This window comes from Prionailurus bengalensis, chromosome A1 (assembly GCF_016509475.1).
Source record: "Prionailurus bengalensis isolate Pbe53 chromosome A1, Fcat_Pben_1.1_paternal_pri, whole genome shotgun sequence".
NCBI lineage: Eukaryota > Metazoa > Chordata > Mammalia > Carnivora > Felidae > Prionailurus > Prionailurus bengalensis.
In genome coordinates this window covers 237,020,951-237,043,356 of record NC_057343.1, presented here as the reverse complement: position 1 = coordinate 237,043,356, position 22,406 = coordinate 237,020,951, and the positions used below count along the sequence as shown (strand labels likewise).

The 22,406-nt window shown below is 50.3% G+C and overlaps 1 protein-coding gene across 1 annotated transcript in view; it reads left to right on the top strand.

Moving 5' to 3' along the window:
• ADAMTS16 (ADAM metallopeptidase with thrombospondin type 1 motif 16) overlaps nucleotides 1-22,406 on the top strand; it is a 160,419-nt gene that overhangs the window by 42,476 nt on the left and 95,537 nt on the right. The window contains exons 4-9 of the mRNA XM_043601460.1: nucleotides 3,797-4,055; nucleotides 7,122-7,321; nucleotides 8,641-8,724; nucleotides 11,179-11,338; nucleotides 12,419-12,524; nucleotides 20,120-20,257. Coding sequence (XP_043457395.1) covers nucleotides 3,797-4,055; nucleotides 7,122-7,321; nucleotides 8,641-8,724; nucleotides 11,179-11,338; nucleotides 12,419-12,524; nucleotides 20,120-20,257 — 947 coding nt within the window. The remainder of the gene's footprint in view (nucleotides 1-3,796; nucleotides 4,056-7,121; nucleotides 7,322-8,640; nucleotides 8,725-11,178; nucleotides 11,339-12,418; nucleotides 12,525-20,119; nucleotides 20,258-22,406) is intronic.

The following is a 22,406-nucleotide window of genomic DNA, read 5'->3' as shown; positions in this document are numbered from 1 at the left end:
TCTTGTGCTGTATGGTGAAAATCCCCCCAGAGAGCCCCCTGAGTCATCAGAAAAGAATCAGCATCAGAGGTGAAGCGTATTTTACATTCTTTGCTTCATTAACTCAGCACATCTTTTTTTTGCGCCTTTTCTGTGCGTCATGTGTTTAAAAGAGATTAATTGGTGAGCTACGAAGTCCTGGCAGGCAGCTAGCCCGATCCCCACTTCCTAGACGACAACGCAGCACAGAGAGGCTGAGTAAACCATCAGAAGTGACACAGGTCACATTATTGCCGTGGATGGTGAATGCCAGGGTGTGGCACTCAGCTGGGGCTCCAGGGACACCTACTGCGCATTCTCCAGGAGCTGATGGTCTCTGAGGGGTGATTAGAAAGACAAGGAGCAGTTCACATATCAGAGAAGGTTTCTTTAAGATGAAAACTGCATTCTTTTTTTTTTTTTTTTTAAGTTTAATACATGAACTGGTTACCTTCTAAAGTGTGGAAGAACCGTTGGGTCGTGTTGAGCACATGCCGATTCCTCCTGCTGGTCCGGGTTTAATTTAAATGCAAAAGCGATGTAAGCCCGCGGGCCTTGGCCGTTCTGCAGTTCCACGTTTGTCTACTCCTTGATAGAACCGTGAACTTCAGCAGGTGGAGGTCTAGAGGACACAGAGATTCCCAGGTCATTCCCAGAGAGCCCTGCGGGAGAGGTGCCTCCCCCTTGTGATGCAGGACAAAAATTCCAGGCATTTTACCTTTCCACTGCCAGGTGGTACCTGGACCCGGGGGTCTACCCCCTACGGTGCTGATGGCTTCCTTGATAATTCACCCAGTGTACCCTCTCCCCCACCAGCAGGGACTCTAGGGCCAACGCTTAATCTCTGAATGTCCAATCAGCTGGTCTCTCCTTTTTCTCTCCCACCCCCAGCCCTACTGTTCCCTAGAGTCCCGTCTGTCCCTTTACCCAAGATCTAAGAAGTGCTCCTGCCCCCCACCCCCGCCTGTCACCCCACAGTCTGCAGACTTCCAGGCTCACACAGCAACCCCCCTAAATGAGATTCAGCCTCGGGCTCCTAAATCAGAGGCACACTGAGAACAGGGACGCATGCATCAACCTCTTTGAGTACCTAATCAGCGTCCAGCTCGGTGTAGGAAATTATCAAAGTGACTTTGGGAAAAATCAGCCCGATTGTAAGGCTGGTGGTTTAGCATCAGAGAGTTCTAAGTGACAGCTGGACAGTTCTGCAGAGACAATTCATTGTCTTCTCAAATCAGGGCGATATTGAATAACATTTATAAGGGGTGCAAAAAATTGTCTCTAACCCCATAATCCAGCAGTGCCACTGACATTACTTATGTAAGAAAACACACAGATTCTAAAAACTTGAGTGGTGCAGAAAGGTACGAAGATGCAAGAAGGGTCCCTCCTGCAGTCTTCTCCCCAAAGACAGCCGCCCACGGCCACCCGCGAAGGCTCTCACTTCTTCCAGGGACGTTCTCTACGTGCAGACCACGCTTTTGAAAATGGACGTGCTTGGGATCACAGCATCTATTATACACTGTATAAATTTAATCCTTTTTGGAAACCCTCGGAGTATAAACCGTCGAAGCGCAGGTTCTGAACTGACTCTGATTCTGCTCAAATCCCAACTCTATTTCCTAGCCGGGTTGCCTTGGAAACAGAAGTGAACCACTGTAGTTCTCTGTCCTCACCCCTGAGAAGAGAGTAATACGATACCCCTAACACAGAATTGCAGTCAGTGATGTAAATAAGGCATCATAAGGGTGCCTGAGTGGCTCAGTCCTTTAAGTGTTCGACTCTTGATTTCGGCTCAGGTCATGATCTCACGGTTCGTGGGATCGAGCCCCACATTGGGCTCTGTGCTGACAGCGTGGAGCCTGCTTCGGATTCTCTCCCTCCTTCTCCCTCTGTCCCTCCCCGGCTTTTGTGCACTCACTCTCTCTCTCTCAAAATAAATAAGTAAACTTAAAAAAATTTCGATAAGGTATTATACAGATGTTATCCACAGTCTCAGGAACTTGAGAAAAAATGTTCAATTATGTATAATAATTATGATTATCATCAGCACATAATTATCTGATCTTTTTTTAATCTTCTGTTCTCTTCGAATATACAAATATACTTTAAAAACATTACCCTGAGGGGCGCTTGGGTGGCTTGGTCAGTTAAGCGTCCGACTTCGGCTCAGGTCATGATCTCACGGTCCGTGAGTTCGAGCCCCGCGTCGGGCTCTGTGCTGACAGCTCAGAGCCTGGAGCCTGTTTCAGATTCTGTGTCTCCCTCTCTCTCTGCCCCTCCCCTGTTCATGCTCTGACTCTCTCTGCCTCAAAAATAAATAAATGTTAAAAAAAATTTTTAAATAAAATAAAAAATTAAAAAAAAATTTTTAAAAATAAAAAATAAAAACATTGCCCCGAATTAATTGGTAAGCCTTTAAATGATTTATTTTTTATTATTTTCTGTTTTGTGCTCTTACACACAATGCTGCACTTATACAGTCATATATATTGGTCCGTGTTGGGGCGGTGCCTATACGAAGCATTGGGAAGAATTCCAAAAGGCTAACTCCTTAGACCTGATGGCACATTTTCAGTGCTGGTGGACATGGCGGGAAGCCATGGCAGCTGCCTCCTGGCTGTGCCCCAGTGACCACTTTTCTAGAACCACACTTTGCCATGGATTCTCCGGCACTTGTTACTATCAGGTTTTAAAAATATCTGTCACTCTAGGGGCACCTGGGTTGCTCAGTCGGTTAAGCGTCCGACTTCGGCTCAGGTCTGATCTCACCGTTTGTGAGTTCGAGCCCCGCATCGGGCTCTGTGCTGACAGCTCAGAGCCTGGAGCTTGCTTCGGATTCTGTGCCTCCCTCTCTCTCTCTCTGCCCCTCCCCTGCTTATGTTCTGTCTCTCTCTCCTTCAAAAATAAATAAAAACATTAAAAAATTTTTTAAAAATATTTGTCACTCTAAAAGGTAAAAAGCAGTCCCTCAATTTTGCCTCCTTTAGAATACTTTTAGTGTTTTTGAACACTACTTTTGCTCTACAGATGTCTTTTAGTGTTTTTATGAGTTAGATTTTTCCTATTTCCATAGTACCTTGCTTAGAAAGGCCTTCCTGCTACCCTAAGTAAATTGTCTTGTGCTTTCCTCTGGATTAATTAAAAAAAAAATTTATTTATGTTTATTTGAGAGACAGAAAGAGGGCATGAGTGGGGGAGGGGGAGAGAGAGAGGGAGACCCAGAATCCGAAGCGGGCTCCAGGCTCCGAGCCGTCAGCACAGAGCCCGACGCGGGGTTCGAACCCATGAACTGTGAGATCATGACCTGAGCCGAAATCGGATGCTTAACCGGCTGAACCCCCCAGGCGCCCCTCTTCTGGATTAATTTTAAATTGCACGCTTCTACACCCAGTGTCACATCACGGTCAAGTTTGAAAGGAGTTCTGCAAATGACTGTTAGGCTTGCAATTTGATCTTCTTGTGTGGGACCCCCCCCTCCCCCCACACCCACACTCACATCTGAGTCTGTGTTGTGCACGTGAGCTCTCTCCTCCGTGATCTGGGTTAAAGGAACCCCCGTTCCTGCGCTGGGAGCCCCCTGTGTTCCTGGAGTCACGTCGTGGAGCTTGTACGAGGATGCAGATGGGAAGAGTTCAGGGTCTTTCCCGTCCTCGCCCTCAGCCACGGGGGAGGAACAGGTGCTTGGGAAGGAAGGAGACAGAAGTGATGCTGGCATCCCGGACGTCGTCTGGTCAGGAGGTGTAACCGCCCTTTCTTTCTTCCTCTCTGTTTCCAGTCGGGCATGATAAGAACACAAGAAGCCGATTACTTCCTGAAGCCACTTCCTTCCCAGCTGGCGGGGACACCCGGGGACGCCGCCGGGGCTGGGCCCCCCTCCCACATACTGTACAAGAGATCCGCAGACGAGCGGGCTCCGGGGGCTCCCCAGGCGGTCGTGACCCAGAGGGATCGGGAGCTGGGGACCCCGCACCTTCACGGCGGCTCGACCCTCCAGCACCCGCAAAAGCGGCATTTCTGTGGCAGACGCAAGAAATGTATGTAAGGGCGATTCTTTGCGTGCGTTTAACCTTTCGGGCATTTACGTGCGCCCACGAAATGTTCAAATGTTCTTGCAAGTCGTCCGGCCGCGAGGTGGAATCAGTGGGCGGTCCTCGCCGGACTTACCTGTTGGTTCCATCGTCTGTGTGTTCCGTTTGCAAACACCCCTCGTGGGGGACGGACAGATAGCGGTGGGTGTTTTTGTTCCCCAGACCTGTTCCCTGGGCAGGTGAGATGACGTACCGCCCAGAAATGCAGAATCCACTGGAAGTCTTCAAAGGGACCCCGGCATGTCTGCTCAGTAATTCTGTGGTTTGGAGGTCTAGATTTATGAGAGCCCACATAGTTTTCTGCGAGGTAATTTATCTCCGTACATGTTTATATATTTTACACCACCGCATCAAAGGGACAGGCTCCACGTGACGTAATTCAGCTGTCGTTTATCACCAGCGCTTTGTGGAATCCTTTGTTGTGTGGTGAACGCCTCAGAGGTGATGTGATATTTGCACTTCACGTGGGAGCCTCTCGCAGTTGAGTGTTGTCTGGAGTTGTCCTGGCTTCCCTCACCTTCCCCTCCAGCACCACTTTGTTAAACTTGCCCCCAGTGGGGCTCTGCGAAGCCCGTCTTCCCCTGCCGGTTTCTTTGGCTGCTGTGCCCGGCACCCTAAAACAGAGAAGGTCGCGCTGCAGGTGGAATAGAATAGATGGCCCCAAATCACTTGGTTCTTACAGCGGCACAGAAAGTACCATTAAACTGTCAGCACCTGTGTATCATCTGGACCCCTATTATCCCGTGAAGAAAAGCCTGATGCTATGTTCAAGTGAGAAACTCAAGTCCAAATCGCCTAAGTCGGTGGGCTCGGTCCGCAGGAAGAGTGGGTCTGGGGACGGCGAGAGGTGAACGGAGTCTGAGAAAGTCGGGGAGACTGAGGTCGAGTGGTGTCAGAACAGGACGCACTGGTCAGCATCAGCTGCTCTGGCTGCGTAGACAGGGAGAAGCAGGTGGGGGAAGGTGGCAGGGGATGGGACCGGGCAGGGTCGGGACCAAGAGGCGGGCCTCAGGCACGGACAAGGTCAGAGCCAGAATTCGTGCCGGCAGGGCTCGGTCCGGGACGGATCCCGTGTCAGGGACAAAAAGCCAAGTGCCTGGATCCTGGCAGGGCTGTCCTTCCCTCTTCCACAGGCCACACTAGGGTTCAAAGCCGATGTGGTAGCGGGCCGTGAGAAAATCCAGCGGTGTGGACCCTGCTGAAATGAAGGGGGGGTCATCAGAGCCGTGCAGGCCAGTGACGCCTAGGGCACAGCTCGGCACACAGCGAAGTCATCCTGTTTGCCGTGGCTGTGCCTGTGTGTGTGTGTGTGTGTGTGTGTGTGTGTATGCGTGTGCACCTGTGTGCTGCCTGGACGGGCTCTTCAGAATCTCGGGGGTGGGGGGTGATTGGGGCAGGGTAGTCAGTCATTTGGAAACACTGCACAAGAAGTTTTTTATCTGAAAAATGGGAGGGAAAAGTGGCTCTTCTTTTCATAACAGACGCAGAGTGCCACAAAAATGCCTCTTACAGGACATTAGTGACCCTTGTGGTGCAGTTCGGTTTGCCAGATATTTCCATCCCTTCCCTGCTGGGCGCACGGCAGTTCCGTGAGCGCTTGGTGGCCGAGTGGCGGGCGGGCGCAGGTGACACGCGCGGCTTCCGGGCTGAAGCATTTAATTCTCGGGACCTCCGCTGTCTGCGCCTGGATCTTTCCGTGTTGCTCGTGGGGCTCTGGATGTGCTTGGAGGAGTCCCAGCCTTCTGGCTCGGTGGGGTTCACGTTTAATGAAGATTTTTCCCATTAGAGTCTCCGGCTCAGAAAATGGGAACTTTTTTTGGCGCGTGTTTAGGCACCTGTGGGAAATGGCAGTCACAGGCAGATTGATTTGCTTAAAATCAATGGTGAGGATTAACCTTGTGCTCTGGGACCATGCTGCCAGACGGGACACCCCGTTTCTGACACTTCGTAGGGAGGGGCTGCGAGCAGGTTGCTCCATGCCTCCCCTGTGCCTCGGTGGCCCATCCCTACCCGGAGCCTATCTCTACCCAGTAGAGAGAGCTCTGAGGGTGGAGTCAGGCCTCTCTAATTGCATCAGTGTCGGTGGCATGCGACTGGTGCTTTGAGAACTTTGCCAGAATCATTATTAGCTTCCACAGGGTTCATTTAGGTTTGAAAGTATCTTAGCAAAGAGAAAATATGCACCAGATGTGGGTACCAGCCAAAAAAAATGGCATCTTCTGGTGGTGCGGTCCATGAACAGAGTTGGCATGGCTTTGAATTAGTGCCACCCGTACATGTGGGTGTTTTGAAGTCCACTTTCACACGAAACGACTCTAACCGCATTTTCTGGGGCGTCCACAAAGCTGACTCATTTTTAGCATAGTGTTAGCTCCCTGATTATAAATGCCCAGACGATTTTTAAACGGTGCCAAGGGGACAGAGTGTATTTTGTCTTGTAATTAAGCGAGGTAAATATTTATGGTGCTTTCTAGGAAATTCGGCTCTGCAGTGGAGTAGATCTGTGTCACCAAGTTTGTAAACCCATTTGAAACACGACAGATAGACCAGTGACGCGTCCAGACTTGGGAATGACCTTTAAAAAGAGGCCATTAACATTTTTCAAATATGACAACGATGCAAGGCACCGCGTGGTAGCCATCGTTCCGCTTTGTGGTCCGTAAGTCTCGTGCGGAGCCCGTCTGACGCATCTTTACGCGAATGGTCTTTGAACATTGTGCTTCTAGAGACGAGCACGTGAAAGCCAAGGTGCCCTCTCTTTTTCTTTTAAGTCGGGGCAAAATTATAGAGAGGTAGACCTAGCAATGGTTTCCATCACACCTAGGTTGTATGAACTTCACTTTCATGCAAGTTTCATGTTAACACCGGTTTTGTGTCACAAAGTCGTAAGGGTGACGTGGCTCACGTCGTGAACTTTCGTTGTGAAAACCCAGGGTGGGCATACCCAGTTCCACCGCTGGTTTGGGGTGACGACTTTTGCTTTCGTTTCTTCCCGGAACATTCCCTCCGTAGACATGCCCCAGCCTCCCGAGGGAGACCTTTTCGTCTTGCCCGACGAGTATGCGTCTTGCTCCAGGCACAAGCGCTCTCTTCTCAAGTCCCATAGGAACGAGGAGCTGAATGTGGAGACGCTGGTGGTGGTCGACAGGAAGATGATGCAGACGCACGGCCACGAGAACATCACCACCTACGTGCTGACGATACTCAACATGGTAGGAAGCGCCTTCTTGTCGAAGTCGTGTGTGATCCCACCTGATGGGCGTGGGTCTGTGTCTCAGGCACAAGAGATGGGTTTTATCTGTCATGACCCCTTCACTCTTCACATGCTCCCGTCAAAGAGCCGTGTTCAGAACTCCAGAGAACAGACTGGCCCTCTCTGCGAGTGGGCAGTACGGTTTGAGGGGACCAAGGTCTTCATTTACCAGAAATCTGTACGAGGACCCCGAGACAGTTCAGCGCAGTAAACCTGCCTGTCAGCATTGCGTGTGATTTTAGATGCCGGTATAGAAATGCCCATCTCCTTAGGAGCATTAGTGTTTAAGTATCGAATATGCATTATGTCATCTAGAGGCAGAAAAGCATCCAACCCTGTAGACTGCCATCCCGGGTAAACAGTCCCGTGTCCCAGATCGGCAGCTTGTTGTAACGAGGAGCAGCGACGAGAGGCATCTAAGCCCCACTTGGGTGGCGGAGACTCAGTGACACCTGGTTCACGGAAGACAAGATCTTGGGTCGCCTGAGTGTGTTTTGAAAATTAGTGGGGATGACAGTGTTTTGAAAACACGCTTTCTGTTCCAGCTCAGCACGTGGGTATTCCTGCTAGCATCCTTTCTGGCCGCCCGCCCCACGTGGTTTCTCATCCCCCAGGGGACGGAGGGGGCAGTGGCATCGAGACACCTGCCACTGCGCATCCAGGGGCTGAGGACGTCAGGGCTCTGGTTTGTGCCAACGTTGCTTCTGTTTTGTCGAGCCGTTCCAGTATTCTGCACGTCGGTGCCGAGCCAGCCCGAGGGGCCCTCGCTCGTCACCCTGAACAGCCACCAACGTCTGCTGTTGTCGTACCCCTTGTGGGCACCTTTCCTCGGCCTTCTTTCCACACTTAGGCCTTCTCTTTCTTGGATCTTCTGGTCTCTTCCCAAGCATTTCTCTTGGGAGCTCCTCCAGAGGCCCTCCCCGGGAAAGCAAGGGGAATGCATGCCCCAGCCGTCATCGCTAGAACACTCTGTTGTGTCCACCTGAGAGCTTTTATCACCTCGGAGGCTCGTAATACCCTCAGTGGTGTTCCATAAGAGGCAGAACCTGCCTCCCCAAACTTCAGCTCTTACTACCAGGCACTAATGATAAAGATTTAACGATTGGTCTGCCTGGCCATGAGAGATTTCTATACCTGTCTGGCAGTATAAGAAAGTCAGCATTGACTTTGACTGTGACTGTGTCACAAGACCACAGGGACCGGCCTTCACCAGCAGGACTCTGGGGGCTGGGGGAACGTCACATGTGGGGACTGACGGGGAATGCCTGTCTTTTTCAGGTGTCTGCTTTGTTCAAAGATGGAACGATAGGAGGAAACATCAACATCGCAGTTGTAGGTCTGATTCTTCTAGAGGAAGACCAGGTATGCTGTCTTTGAAGCCAGCTTCTTTTCTTCCAGAAAAATGAATGTAAAGCGATGCCCCATTTTCCTTGATGGGATCATTCTGTGGATTCCTGACTTTCCTTTCCCTCGGGAACCAAAAGCATTTAATGTTTTGTGTCTCACGCAGGGAGTTTCTCATCAGTTCCCTCCATGATGATTTGAATTTTGTGTGCATGCGCACGTGTGTGTCTGTGCACGTGGGTGTGCGTGTGAGTGCAGAGGTGGTAAGGACTATTTTTAGGAGTCTTATTAGAAAAGTAAAATAGGAGAACTGCCTTAAATGTATGGGTGGGAAACACTGGGGAGACAGCGGAAAGTGCGTCTTCAGCCACGTCCCCACCGTGAGCTTTTAGGGTCCCAGGTGGGACTGAGCCCTTTCTGCGTGTTGCCAGGACACCAAAACCACCCTCCCACCTGGCAGTGAGATAGTACTGTCAGCATTTTGTTTTACTCTGTCCCCTCCCAACTCCTAAGACTGACCGCGCTCACCCCCACTGCCTTGGGCCACAGGGTTGTATTTTCGTAGAGTCTGGATGTCAAGTGCATTTCTCTCATTGCATACAAACACCGGATTATGCCGGACCTTGGTCACAGTGGGTAAAAGCATCTCCTCTGCCTGAGTTCCAGAGTCCCTGTGTCAATGCACGGGTGGGCCCTTCAGTTCTCAGGGACGTTGCATATGAACGTTTTGTGGCACAGCTAATGGGGGTGTCTCAGCCTTCCAAGCCTCCCCCTTCTCCTTTGCTTCATGCTGATGACGGACTCCGCCTAGGAGGAGAGAGCCCTGCACCTTGCTGCTATCTTAGCAGGGTCTCCTGGTAGCCCCAGTTTTCTTATTTATAAAACAAAGAATTTTTTTTAGATGAAACCTAAGACCATTCGTAAGACCTGAGATGCCTCCGGACTGTAAGCTTCTGGGGCATTTCTCCTGTTCTGGGCAGAGTGGGGGGCCCGCGTGGGGAAACCTGTTTCTAGCCGGAATGGTCAGAAAGATACAACTGCATTGTCTTTGTGTGAGTGAGCGTCTGGGGAGGGGGTGCAGAACTGGCGGGGCGTCTCAGGTGACAGGTTAATTATTCCTTGTATTAAATCGTTTTCACCTTGGACTTCATCCAAGCTGCAAAGAATAAGCGAGGTTATCTTTTGATCGTACACCTGTGTTAACTTTGATGCATGCAGTGTTCCTGGAAATCAGCGGCTGAAGAATGTGAGGCATGTCCCAGTGCTGGTACACACACAGCATTTAGCTTAGCTGGCTTTGACTCTCCGGAAAGACAAAATAAGCAAGGAAGGAGAAAACCGATTCGGTGACTGAGAGACACAGAATTTAACCCAATATCTAGTCATGAATGCTTCTCCCGAGTTGTCCTGGAACCGAGCTGTTTAACCTGGCTTTCTGTGACCGAGCCACAGGAAAAAAAACAGCGTCCCAGTAAATAGTTCAAATAACTCCGTGCAGCCTTCTCTGGTGGTTCCTGCTCCACCCCCGCCCCCAACCCTGATTTCTGAATTTCCCAAGCGTTCGGGTGGCCTTCACTCTAATATTGCACTGTCGCTCTGTGAGAACGTGGTGTATATGCGTAAGGTGGGATGTATCCTGCCCAGTTTCTTTCTAGTTCCAGTCTGTCTTCTAGAAATAGCGCTTTACCCATTGACCGGACCCTCCTCATAAGCATGTTGCTTTGGTAGCGAAGTGACTTGATTTAACGCTGTAATAATAAATGGCTAAGAGTGAGTTATCAGTTGGAAATCCCACTCGCCCAACTTGGTTGTGAAATCAGCTGTCTGGGTGTGTTTCCGTGCATGTTCAGAGTCGCAGAGAAATGATTCTTTTGCCTGAGATAATTTTACAAGGTGTTTTACAAAGACTTTGATGCAGACGTTCATGCACACAAGTAGTCTTTCTTGGGGCATTGAAAATGCATTCAGGGTCAGCTCAGTGCCTCCCGGCCGGGTCTGTGCAGAACTACAGAAGGGAACGGAAGCGTCTGTCCAGAATCCGTGCAGGTTTTTAAAAAAAATTTTTTTTTTAACATTTATTTATTTTTGAGACAGAGAGAGACAGGGCACGAGCAGGGGAGGGTCAGAGAGAGAGGGAGACACAGAATCCGAAACAGGCCCCAGGCTCTGAGCCGTCAGCCCAGAGCCCGACGCGGGGCTCGAACTCACGGACCGCGAGATCGTGACCTGAGCCGAAGTCGGTCGCCCAACCGACTGAGCCACCCAGGCGCCCCTCCATGCAGGTTTTATACAAGCCACCGGCCTTTGCATGTTAATCCATGAAACAGATGGATTAGCTTGGAGACCATCCCGATCCCTCTGTGTCTTTGAAATCTGAGTTAATGGTAGGCCGGTGTGATGGCGGAGGGGTAACAGGTGCATTGTAAGGCGTTTTCTCTCTCTCCTCATGGGGTCTTGGTCTGTCTCCCGCAGCCGGGGCTTGTGATAAGCCACCACGCGGACCACACCTTAAGCAGCTTCTGCCAGTGGCAGTCTGGCTTGATGGGCAAAGACGGGACGCGCCATGACCACGCCATCTTGCTGACCGGTCTGGACATATGTTCCTGGAAGAATGAGCCCTGCGACACCCTGGGTAAGACCCTCCTGTGGAGTCTGGAGGAACACGCAGGTGCCATACTGAGCCCGAGTGGAGAGAATAGATGTGCTGTCCTCTAGGCACTCTGGCCACGCATCAAAGTGTACGTTTATTCACCAAGTGATTACTTCCTAAGGAAAAGTTCCTTACAGATTCAAGAATTCCTGTCTTTTCTTTCTAATTCTTCATTTCTTCCCGGGATCTTATTGAGATAGAACTCAACAGAAAGAGGTTCATCGTGACTGCTCGTTCCTGAAAAGGCCTGCTTACAAGGCTGGCCTCTGAGAACCAGGGTTCCCACCACCGTGCTTGATGAGCTGGCCTGCTGTGTCTACACTGCTTGCCCAGATAATGGGGCTTACGCGGCATGTCTGCCTTCCTTCTGGGAGTCCGGAGTTTGGGTCCATGTGCCAGGCTGGGGTGCTATGTGATGAGCCCCGGATAAAACCCCGGGGCCCTGGTCTCTGATGAGACAGCCACAGGTTGCTGGGGGGGAATTAGGTGTGTCCTCTGTGGATCCACCGGGAGAGGGCTCTGGCAGCTCGTGCCTGGTTTCTGCCACACCTCTCCCCATGCACCTGTTCTCTTGGATGATTTCGTTCTCATCCTTTGCTATCCGTATGAAACTATACCTGTGACTTTGACAAAGCCTGAGTCCTGTGAATCCCCCTGGCGAGTCCTTGAACCTGGGCTGGTCTTGGGGACTTCCTGATGCACCTACACCATGTAGCACTTTTTTATTTGGGCTTTCTAGAACACAGGTGTTTATAGACAAATGTAGAAATTCTCCTTCACCTGCAGTGAATCCCCTTTTCTCCTTGGCCCCCATCATCGTAACCTGTGATGTGAACACCACTTAGAGCCATGAATTGTTTTCCATGCGGAGAGAAGATCCCTCCCGCTCGCGTTGCAAAGAACCCTTAATGCACTTGTCCAGGAGTGTCCCAGATTTCGCCACACGCAGGTGCAAACCACACTTCTGGAAGGGACAGAGGACTCATACACCTATACAATACACCCTCTTTATTTTGCTGCAACAGTGCTGCTGTATATTCCTTTGATGTCTGTGTCCCGCAGGATTTGCGCCCATCAGTGGAATGTGCAGTAAATACCGCAGCTGTACTATTAATGAAGACACGGGGCTTGGACTGGCCTTCACCATTGCCCATGAGTCTGGACACAAGTAAGTGCACCCGTGTGGGAGACTGAAACCCAGGCTGTTTTCCCTGGTGGACAATTGCCACAGAAACACTGATCATTGGGTCAGGTCTGTAGGGGCCTCACATATAACCGGTGAGAATGTCACCGACAGGTGAGACGTGCTGTCCCTTAGGTACTTGTTATGTTTCTGTTTTGGTGCCTGGCTGTGCACAGTCGAAAGCCGTGGAAATTCCCGCGTCCCGGCCGTCCTTTCTCTGCTCTTCTTTACGTCTCGTACGTGCGTGTACGATTGCACACACTTGTATCAGCCCCCTCTCCTCCGTCCTTTTCTGAACTTGAGTCCTGTGCACGGCTCTCCTTCCCCGGTCGGTTCCTATTGGGGGCGAGAGTGACAAGGCCTCGTATTATCAACTAGTTACCCTGGAGTTTTGCCTCCTTCCATCCCTTTTGTAACTTGCAGAGATGTTAGTTGATCAGTGCCCCAAGCAGAGTTTGGAGAGGGCAGCTCGGACCAGGCGTTGGACCTGGTAGGAGCTGGCCCTCTGCCCACATTCCCGTACGCCCGGCGTTGTCGGTTTTGAAATGGGACGGCGTCCTGGAGTGAGTGGTGAGCCCGGGGCTTGGACAGATGGACGCCGCTGCTGGACAGCAGCACTTAGCAACAGCTGGCACCTTTCTGCACGAACGTTTTACATTTGTTCCTGCACAACAGAACATTCCCATCAGTTACTTACAGAAACTGTCATTCGTAACTAAGGTTTCTTGGGCTAGTGATTCTGTAAACTGCCTCAGGTCAAGGCATCCCCGTGAGGGTTTTGTTCCTTTATCGAGGCCCACGTGCTGCACCTGCTGACTTCCTGCCCTTGCCCCCATTAGCGTGAGCACCGGCAGTGGGAACACAGGTGTCTTCCTGCTGAACGACGGCTCTCCCGGAACTTTCTCCCAGAAAATGCACAACCAGGAATTGTCATTTTTCTATTTTTTTTTTCACGTTCACCCTGATTTTACTTGCAAATCACAAGATCTGCAAAAGGCAGTGTTTGTGATTCAGTTGTAAAACTGACCCCTCCATCCCATTAGAGGCCATGCCCTCTCGACCTGTCCGCAGCATCTGTGTGTGTGTGTGTGTGTGTGTGTGTGTGCGCGCGCGCGCGCGTGCGAATGCATGCACCTGTCTTTAGTGGACCCCCACGGAGCCCTGCACACTTGGCCATGTAAACTGATGACCTGAAAATGAAGCTTATATCCTGCTTCTGATCCCTTCACCATTATAGGTAATGATTGACTTTTTCAGTACCTGGAAAATTGCCCCTATATTTTATGAACCTTTCAGTTAGGTCATAATTGTGTTTTTAATAGACTGCTAGAGTTAAAACTTCAAAACTCTCATTATTTTAACGAAATGAGGCTCTTGCTGTCCCCTGAACCATACCTGAATTTAATTAAACCATCCAGGTAAGAAGTATTTAAGTCAGCGAGGGCTGAGCAGCTCAGTATTAGATGAGCAGCCGAAGCACGCGCACTGGCAATGCCCGTAGATGCCGGTGGGTCTAACAAAAGGTAAACTGGGTCCGTCTGAGACTCATCTTCAGTGTCAGCAGGGATCAGCGTTTCCTTTTTTTTTTCCCTTAGGAGTCAATTAATACCGCCTTTCATCACTAGCACCGGGTCAAGATGGAGAAAGTACTTTTTTTCCCAAACCAGATAAAAGCTTTTTAATTGCAAGTGGGACTCTGGATGGGAGGAGGGAGATGGGCTGTAGGCTTGGATGAAAGGGAGTCCCGCTCCTAATAGAATTAACCTCCAGGAAACTGTCCGCCCCTTCTGGAGCACTGGACATTTAGAGGACATCACACAAGAGACAGGAAGCGGGCGCTCTGAACTTCTCGTGTGGCCGGCGAAGTAGCTTCTGATCACATTGAGGAAATAGGAAATACACCCAGGACATGTGCAGAGCAGTTGTGTGTGCCGAGTGGCAAAACAAGGGACAGTGATAGGAACAGTGGTAACAATCACGTAGTGGTAATGGTAGCACCTGCTGTTTGTAACACTTTTTGTGAAATCTGCAGAGCGATTTCACATGCGGCTCCAACCGTGGAGACCACTGGGGACACTCCTGCCTCCGCTGCGCCAGCGTGGCAGGTAGATGATGCTGCGTGTTCAGCAACTGTGAATGGATGAATGGACAGAATGACTCAGGGAGGCGCAAATAGACGAACGAAGAGGATCTCAGATGAGTCATTTGCTGCGGTGACGACATCAAATGGGAAAGGGCACGGCAGGGCTCAGTGATCTGACTCCGTGGATTTTCGTTAAATTGAAAATGTACACATTTCTTCATTTCTTTATTAAGTATTACTCCGTGGAGAAGAATTACAGCTTTGGTACGTGGATCCAACATCATAACGTAAAAAGCACACCGGGCAGTGAGCTCCGTGCAGAGCCAATTTTTTGAGTTCTGTAACCTTAAGAATTAAAAAGCAGTTTTATATCTATTAGGACTTTTTAAAAATGTTTATTTATTTTTGAGAGAGAGGGAGAGAGAGAGAGAGTGCAAGCAGGGGACAGGCAGAGAGAGAGGGAGACACAGAACCTGAAGTAGGCTCCAGGCTCTGAGCTGTCGTTACAGAGCCAGACGTGGGGCTCGAACCCATAGACCGTAAGATCATGACCTGAGCCGAATGAGCCAACTGGGCCCTCCCCCACTTTTTTAAGGACTTTTAAAAACATCCTGTTTTTACTTCTTCAGGTTTGTTTATGCTCAGGGGACATCGCTGAGGTTGGAGGAGTGCTGTTTTCCATGCCTTTCAGCCAGATGGTCTAACCTCTAACTCCAAGAAAGATCTCAGTCACTGTCCAGCCCATTTTTCCTACTAAGTTCAGTTATTTTCTTCTCAGGACATGTTCTGGATTGTATCGAGGGATCTGTTCTATACACAGAAATGGCCAAGAACCTGTGTTTGGATTTGTGTTGGAAAGGGAGAGACAGACACAGCAACCAGAAGTGAGGGTGTGTGTTCTCCTTTAGGACGTGCGATTGAGTCGGGTTTGCTCCTGACCCATGGCGTAGAGTGAGTTTCCTGGTTAGATTCCATCACTTGGCATAGGACGTGTGGTTTGCTAGATGCAGGTGTCGAGAACTGGCACAGACACATTGAGTGCTGAGCTACATGGTTTGGAGAATATGTCGCCTGAATGGCGTGGATCCATTTGGAAAATCCTCACATACAAAGGAAGTCGTGCCATTTGAGGAGGAAGACCCTGGGCCTGGGATTCCGGATCCACTGGGCTTTCCCACCTCCTGGCAGTGACCAGCGTACATCGCACGGTCTTCTCTTACCTAGGTTTCCATCTGCAAAACCGAGAGAGTCTGTGAGATCCTTGGCACGCATGTGCAGGTGCAGCTGAAGGTGTATTACATGATCTGAGCATCCCTAGCCTACAACACAGGCTTAAATGTTTAACTTGCATTATCGTTTCAGACCATGGAGACGGTCCTCAAACATATTTGCTGTGCTTAGGAGTATTCGTGAGGGGCACCTGGGTGGCTCAGTCGGTTAAGCCTCTGACTCTTGGTTTTGGCTCAGGTCACGATCTCCTGGTTTTGTGAGTTTGAGCCCTGCATCGGGCGCGGAGCCTGCTTGGGATTCTGTCTCTCTCTCTCTCTCTCTCTGTCTCTCTTCCCCTCTCCCACTCATGCTGTCTCTGTCTTTCTCAAAGCTAAATGTTGAAAAATTAAAAAAAGAAGAAGTGTTCACGAGCTATCATTCTGTTGCCCGTCTTCTCCCGCATGGACTGACTTTCACTGGTCACAACGTCCACTCTGCCAGCAGAGCCTTGTGTAGGATTCCACGAAAAGACTGGTAATCCACTGCCTCCAAGAGTCTTAACAGAAAGGCAAAATAGACAAGGCGTGCAAGGGTCGGGCCACATGGGCCGTAGGCGTGGCAAGAGACCAAGTCAGGGAAGACCGGGGAGTCGAAAGAGGCAGAATCGGCTCGCTACCGCAATCCGCTCCAGCAGGCTTGGCTGGTGAGGTTAGATGCCCTTTCGAGCATTTGATGGTGAGGTTGAAACCGCCCCGAGTTGTGGCCGTGTGCTGTCATCAACCTGAGCCCCTACCGCTGGGTCAGGGAGGCCCCGAAGATTCTGAGGGTTTGAGGAACATCAAGGCAACAGCTCCTTTAAGATCTCTTCTGACCCAGTGATTGTCAGACTGTCCCCCAGGGAGCCCAGGAAGGCCAGAGGCTCATTTCTCACCAATTTTATCTATTGTTCTTCCTGAGACTTTTTTTGTTTCTGTATCCAAAGGGCGTTTGAAACCTATTGACCTTTGGCTGAACACGTACACACGCGCGCGCACACACACACACACACACACATCATATGTATACAAGTAACATCTCGCTATTGAGCAATTTTACCAAGACCAACATTTGAATCCGGGAAGTGGGTCGAAGTTCTGAGTTTTCCTTGTGGTATGTGTGGTACCAGATCTTCTGCGCAATTTAAGAGCCAGGTTTTATTACCCCCATTATATGGGTGAGGAAACTGAGGCTTGGTGACTTAAGTGGTTTTTTGAAATCCCAACGCTTGTGAATGTCAGGGCACGACCCTGATGGAGGCCTCCGCCTCCACAGCCCACACTCTTCTGGTTGTTTGATGCGCCCTGGCCCCTGAGACCCACCTGATGCCCCGTCCATGCCAACTCTTTCCATCTTGGGTTGTGCTTCTTGAAAAGTCCACATCAGAGCTCGAGACCCTGAGGTCCACCTGTGGCATATTGCACCAAGGGTGTGATTGAACCATCCAGATGACATTGGCCTGTGGCTACTTCGAGGGTTTCTTGTTGCCTTAGCTACTGCTGTCTGAACAGCCTGACATAATGAGCACAACCTCTCACAATATTGGGCTTGTCATCATCCTGGGTGTAGCATCACTAATGAGGAACTGTGCGCTTGCTGTGTAATTGAATCACTCAGAACATACCGTAGGAGGCATTAAAAGCATCTCCCGCCGGAATATAAGTCTCAAGTCCGTTTTAATCCGAAATTAGGTTTACATCTGGGTATTTGGGTTGCTGTTTGGGCTGGAAGGTTGGTCTTTGTTCATTCAACAGACATCAGTGGAGTACCTGTCATCAGCTAGTGAGTCCATTGGCCTGGGGCTAAGCATGGATAAGAAGAGTGGATATCCTTTAGAAACTTAGAAGCTAGTCCGTAAGAAAGAAAAAAATATGTTAATAGTTTTAATGTATGGGGTGAGAAAAACTTTGAATAAGATACTGTGGTTCACAGTAGCAAAAAAAAATGTCTGGTATGTATAACTTAATAGTAATTCTATTTCTTGGTTGCCAAATACCAATCTTATCTTCAAAATGCGTTCTGTGCATCCTTCCATGACTTCATTAATGTTCATATCAAATGCGATCACCGTGTGGTACTTTCATGCTAACGTGCTGGCATCCATCACAGTACAAGATATGGGCACTGCACTACTTGGAAAAATAACCCTCCAATAGTGGGGCTCGCAGTGGGGTTTGAGAATCCATTCTAGAAAGAGTCATTGAAAATACCTTAGATGAAAAAGTTGAAGACGCACGTGTCCCCAGACCCGGGATGTTGTGGCTTGTATTTCCTTAGAAATGTAGGCAGAGGGAAAGCAGATTTATCTGGGGTACCTACTGGACCACGACGCATGTATCTGCTTCATAGTCGGGTCAAGGGCCGGCCAGGGGAGGGCACTTCGATGGTTCGTTTTCATCACGTTCTCCCCAAGGCAGCCCCCCCATATGTGATTACAGTCTGAATCCTTTTCGTAGCCATAACACATTTCCTCTGCTATATGGTTACCCTGGCCTTGATTGATTGCTTTTAATAGAACTTGAGAGGATGGGTGGAGGCTGAAATGACTCCCATCTGCATCACCCTTGGTACTGAGCAGGAATTTTGCAGATTCAACAATGTTTGCACGCCAGATTTCCTGGGCTACGCCCTTCAATCATGCTCGCGTTACACTCTTGCATGGGTCCCGCCTGGGCTCTGAGGTCAGGAATGTCACGTCCTAGTCCTGACCCTGAGACCGTGGGCATGGCTCTCTCCAGTCCTCAGTCTTGCTGCCACGACGCCATACCCACCTAGCAGGCTTTCGGCGAGGTTTAAGTTAGAAAATACAGAGAACGCGTTTAATACCCTGTTTGAAAAATAGTGAGTACTTGCAAATATTAGTTGCTCTTTTTACTGTTACTATTAAATCTCTATCAGCAAACCAGTTAAAGGGGAAGATGGGTCTTCAGCCTCAGCAACAAGGGCAGATTCCCCGGCCCACTGTGGGAGCCCGCTCCCCCAGGGTTCTGGGTCTTCTGTCCCTGCTGCCCTGCCTCCTCTCATCGTGGGATCCTTGGTGGCAGAATGTCCCCAGATTCAGCATCCATCTCACCCTCCTTTGCTTTGTCCCCTTCTTTTCCCCTTTGCCCTGTACCCCATTCATGCGGAACCCCATTATCTAAGAATCCGTTCAATGATTTGGCAGGTCCCGGACATTAATAGCCAGCAGTGGCTTGATTCTCTAAGAATATGTTTGCCCTAATGGGCAGCCTTCGGGGTCATATGGAGCTCCAAGTCCCCCAGGCTTTCTTCCCAACGCGATTAGTCGTGCTGTCCTGAGGTAGGTGAAGACAGCAATGTGAGACTCTTCCAAAGAGCCACAGCTCTCGGAGGTTAAGAAGAAGAAGCTGACCTGGTGGAGAGAGGTTGCTTCGGTTAATGGGATGCTTAGAGGCACAGGGCTAGCGTTTGCACAAGTGACAGTCATGGGATGCCGGTTGGCATTGTGCAATTAGCGCATCCATAAAGGAGCCTATTAAGCGTTCCAAGAGCCAAGGTAGCTTGACAAGTCCCCCTGTATTAAGTTAGGGCTGGAGCCCCAGAGTGATCTGGTTTTTAGTCAGGAGGAACAGTGCATTGAAAAAATTCCCACAGGTAAAGGCAGCCAGAGCCACCCACTGGGGTTCCACGGCCCTCCTTCCTCCAAAGGGATGTAGGGAGTGCGGTCGAGCGCCGTCCAGCCGTGACAGCCCCCAGCAGTGGCCTGAGGCGGAGCAGCCCCGGATGGGAGCAAGGACGAAATGTCAGCACCACGGGCAGCTGCACCAGGCGGTCAGTTCTCTAACCATGGGAAGCACCAAACTCACCCGGGGAGCCTGCGTTTGTATTTCCCGCAAACATCTGGGAATTCTCAAAATCCCTGGTGAGCAGAAAAGAATGCGGAGAGAAGAAAGCAGTCCAGGACGGTTATCAGCTTTATCAAGATCGAGTGACCTCCCCTCCATACCCTCCTTGAAATGCTTCCTCGTAATTAAGACCTCTGCCTTTAGCAGGCACATCCGTTTTGGTGCTTGGTGTGCACTTTGAGAACAACTCACCGAATGGCAGTCCTTCAGGAAAGGTCTGTGAATACGTGGGTGGTCTCCACAGCTTGGCCGCACAGACAGTCCATTTCGGCCCGACCGGCATGCAGAAGTGGAGGCGTCCACGGTGTTGACGTGTGTTTTTGTAGAATATAGTGGATCATCGGCACTGTTCTGTGTTTTGAAGGAACCATTTCTCTCTCTCGTAGCTTTGGCATGGTCCACGACGGAGAAGGCAACATGTGCAAAAAGTCGGAGGGGAACATCATGTCCCCTACGCTGGCAGGACGCAACGGGGTCTTCTCCTGGTCACCCTGCAGCCGCCAGTATCTGCACAGATTTTTAAGGTAGGAACTCCGAGAGCTGGTCGTGTGTCTCTGCGCGCCTCTGGGGAGCCCTGCCCGGTCAGCCTCATTCTGTCCAAGCAGCCCAGGGGTGGCTGTGACTCCTGTAGACGGTTCCCATTTGAAGATGCCACTTGGCCAAGAAGTTTGCCAGACACTTCCTTAGAGCACCGAGTCTGGCAGGCTTAACCCGACGTCATTTGACCTTGAGGCTCAAAGGAAACCCAGAGTGCTTACCAAATCAAAGTATTTGTCACCAACGTTTGTTTTTTTTTAACTTCTCACTTCTGTAACTAACCATTTTGTATTCGCGAACAGAAAGACCTGTGTGCACGATTATAAAGTACACGTAACTGGCGCGCGCACGTACGTGTGTGTGTGTGTGTGTGTGTGTGTGTGTGTGTGTGTTTCATTTTCCACAAACTACATTTCTTATTAGGAGGGGAAACTTGAGTATATATACCTTAGCTTGGCTCTAAATTCCTGTAATTTTAATAATTATTTTTGGAAAGTTTTACTATAGTGCTAATTCATCTAGGGTCTAGAACATTGGGGAAGCAGGGTTTGACCCCCTGAAAAAGAGATAGTAGATTTTAAGTGTTTTAGAGAAAGAAGGGACTTTAAGAAGCAGCTTTAGTTGGCTAATAAGGCTGGATCTCCCCCCAGATCTCAAGACTTTGAGTTTGGAGTTTGGCTTTACCTGTTAACCCTGAGCGTGCTTCTGACTCAGAAGGTCGTGCGCAGATCAGCAAGTGTGCCGTGTGTGGTCATGCAGAGAACGGGTCCTTCCGCCCTGTGGTCTCCCCTTCTTGTGGGGCCTAGTTGTCACCGCAGCTGGTGGTGACCGGAGCAGGACAGGGCCGCATTCCTGGCAGCGAGAGCGCAGCTGATGGCCCGGATCGCACGGGGTGGGTAAGGAATGTCGTCTCCCCACGTGCTCTGAAGGAAAAGGGCATGACGGTGAAAGAGAGGGCCAGCTGAGCTCAGCAGTGGCCCCGGCTCCTGCCACAGGGGAAGTAATGTGGGGAAACAGAGTCGGGGATGGAGTCTAGGCATTTTGGCCCCTGGCCCTGGCCTCGCTCTACTGATCCCAAGAAGCCTGGAAGCAAATAGCCAAGGAGAAGCAATTCTATTGAAATCATGGCTTCTCCTTTTGTTTTTATCTCAACAAAATTAGTTGGTTCAAATACTAAAAAGATGAGGGAGAGCCTTTGTTTGGAAAGTAGCTTCTGGGGCGCCTGGGTGGCTCCGTGGGTTAAGCGTCCAACTTTGATCTCGGCTCGGGTCATGATCCCACGGTTCATGAGTTCGAGCCCTAGGTTGGGCTCTGCACTGACAACACGGAGCCTGCTTAGGACTCTCTCTCTCTCTCTCTCTCTCTCTCTCTCTCTCTCTCTCTCCCCCTCTCCCTTTGCCCCTCCCTTCGCACTCTCTTTCTCTCTCAAAAATAAATAAACGTAAAAAAAAAGAAAGTAGCTCTTAACTCAGTGAAGACAATTCATCTCTGACCACCAGCACAGGCTGCTGGCACGCGGGCCGGAGAGTGGAGGTGCCGTGTCCATCTGAACCCCCAGTGTCCCTTGTCTTCCCTTGTGAACACACTCTCCTGGGACCCGGCGGTGGCCCCTGGAACAGACTGTAGTCGGATGTTTTTGTCCCTCCTAAAAGTTACCCCACTTTCCACCTTCATCATTTCTTTTTAAGTTTTTAATGTTTATTTATTTTTGAGAGGGAGAGAGAGAGTGGGAGCAGAGAAGGGGCAGCGAGAGAGGGGGACACAGAATCCGAAGCAGGCTCCAGGCTCCGAGCTGTCAGCACAGAGCCTGACGTGGGGCTCGAACTCACGGGCTGTGAGATCATGACCTGAGCCGAAGTCGGACGCTCAACCGACTGAGCCGCCCAGGCGCCCCGACCTTTGTCATTTCAAGAACGTTATTTCCCTGGTTCTGGGAAGAATTGCTTCGGCTCAGCAGAGAGGGCATGCGTGTTCATTACACAGAAACATATTCTGTTTTTCCAGACACATGGAAGGCTCGCGCCCGCTCTCTGACAAACACACCGGCCCTTCACAACCCACTGATCCTCGTCAAGGAGATACGAAGCGTGTGCTTCTTTATTCCCAAAATGCATCCGTGCTGGCAGGAGATGGGCT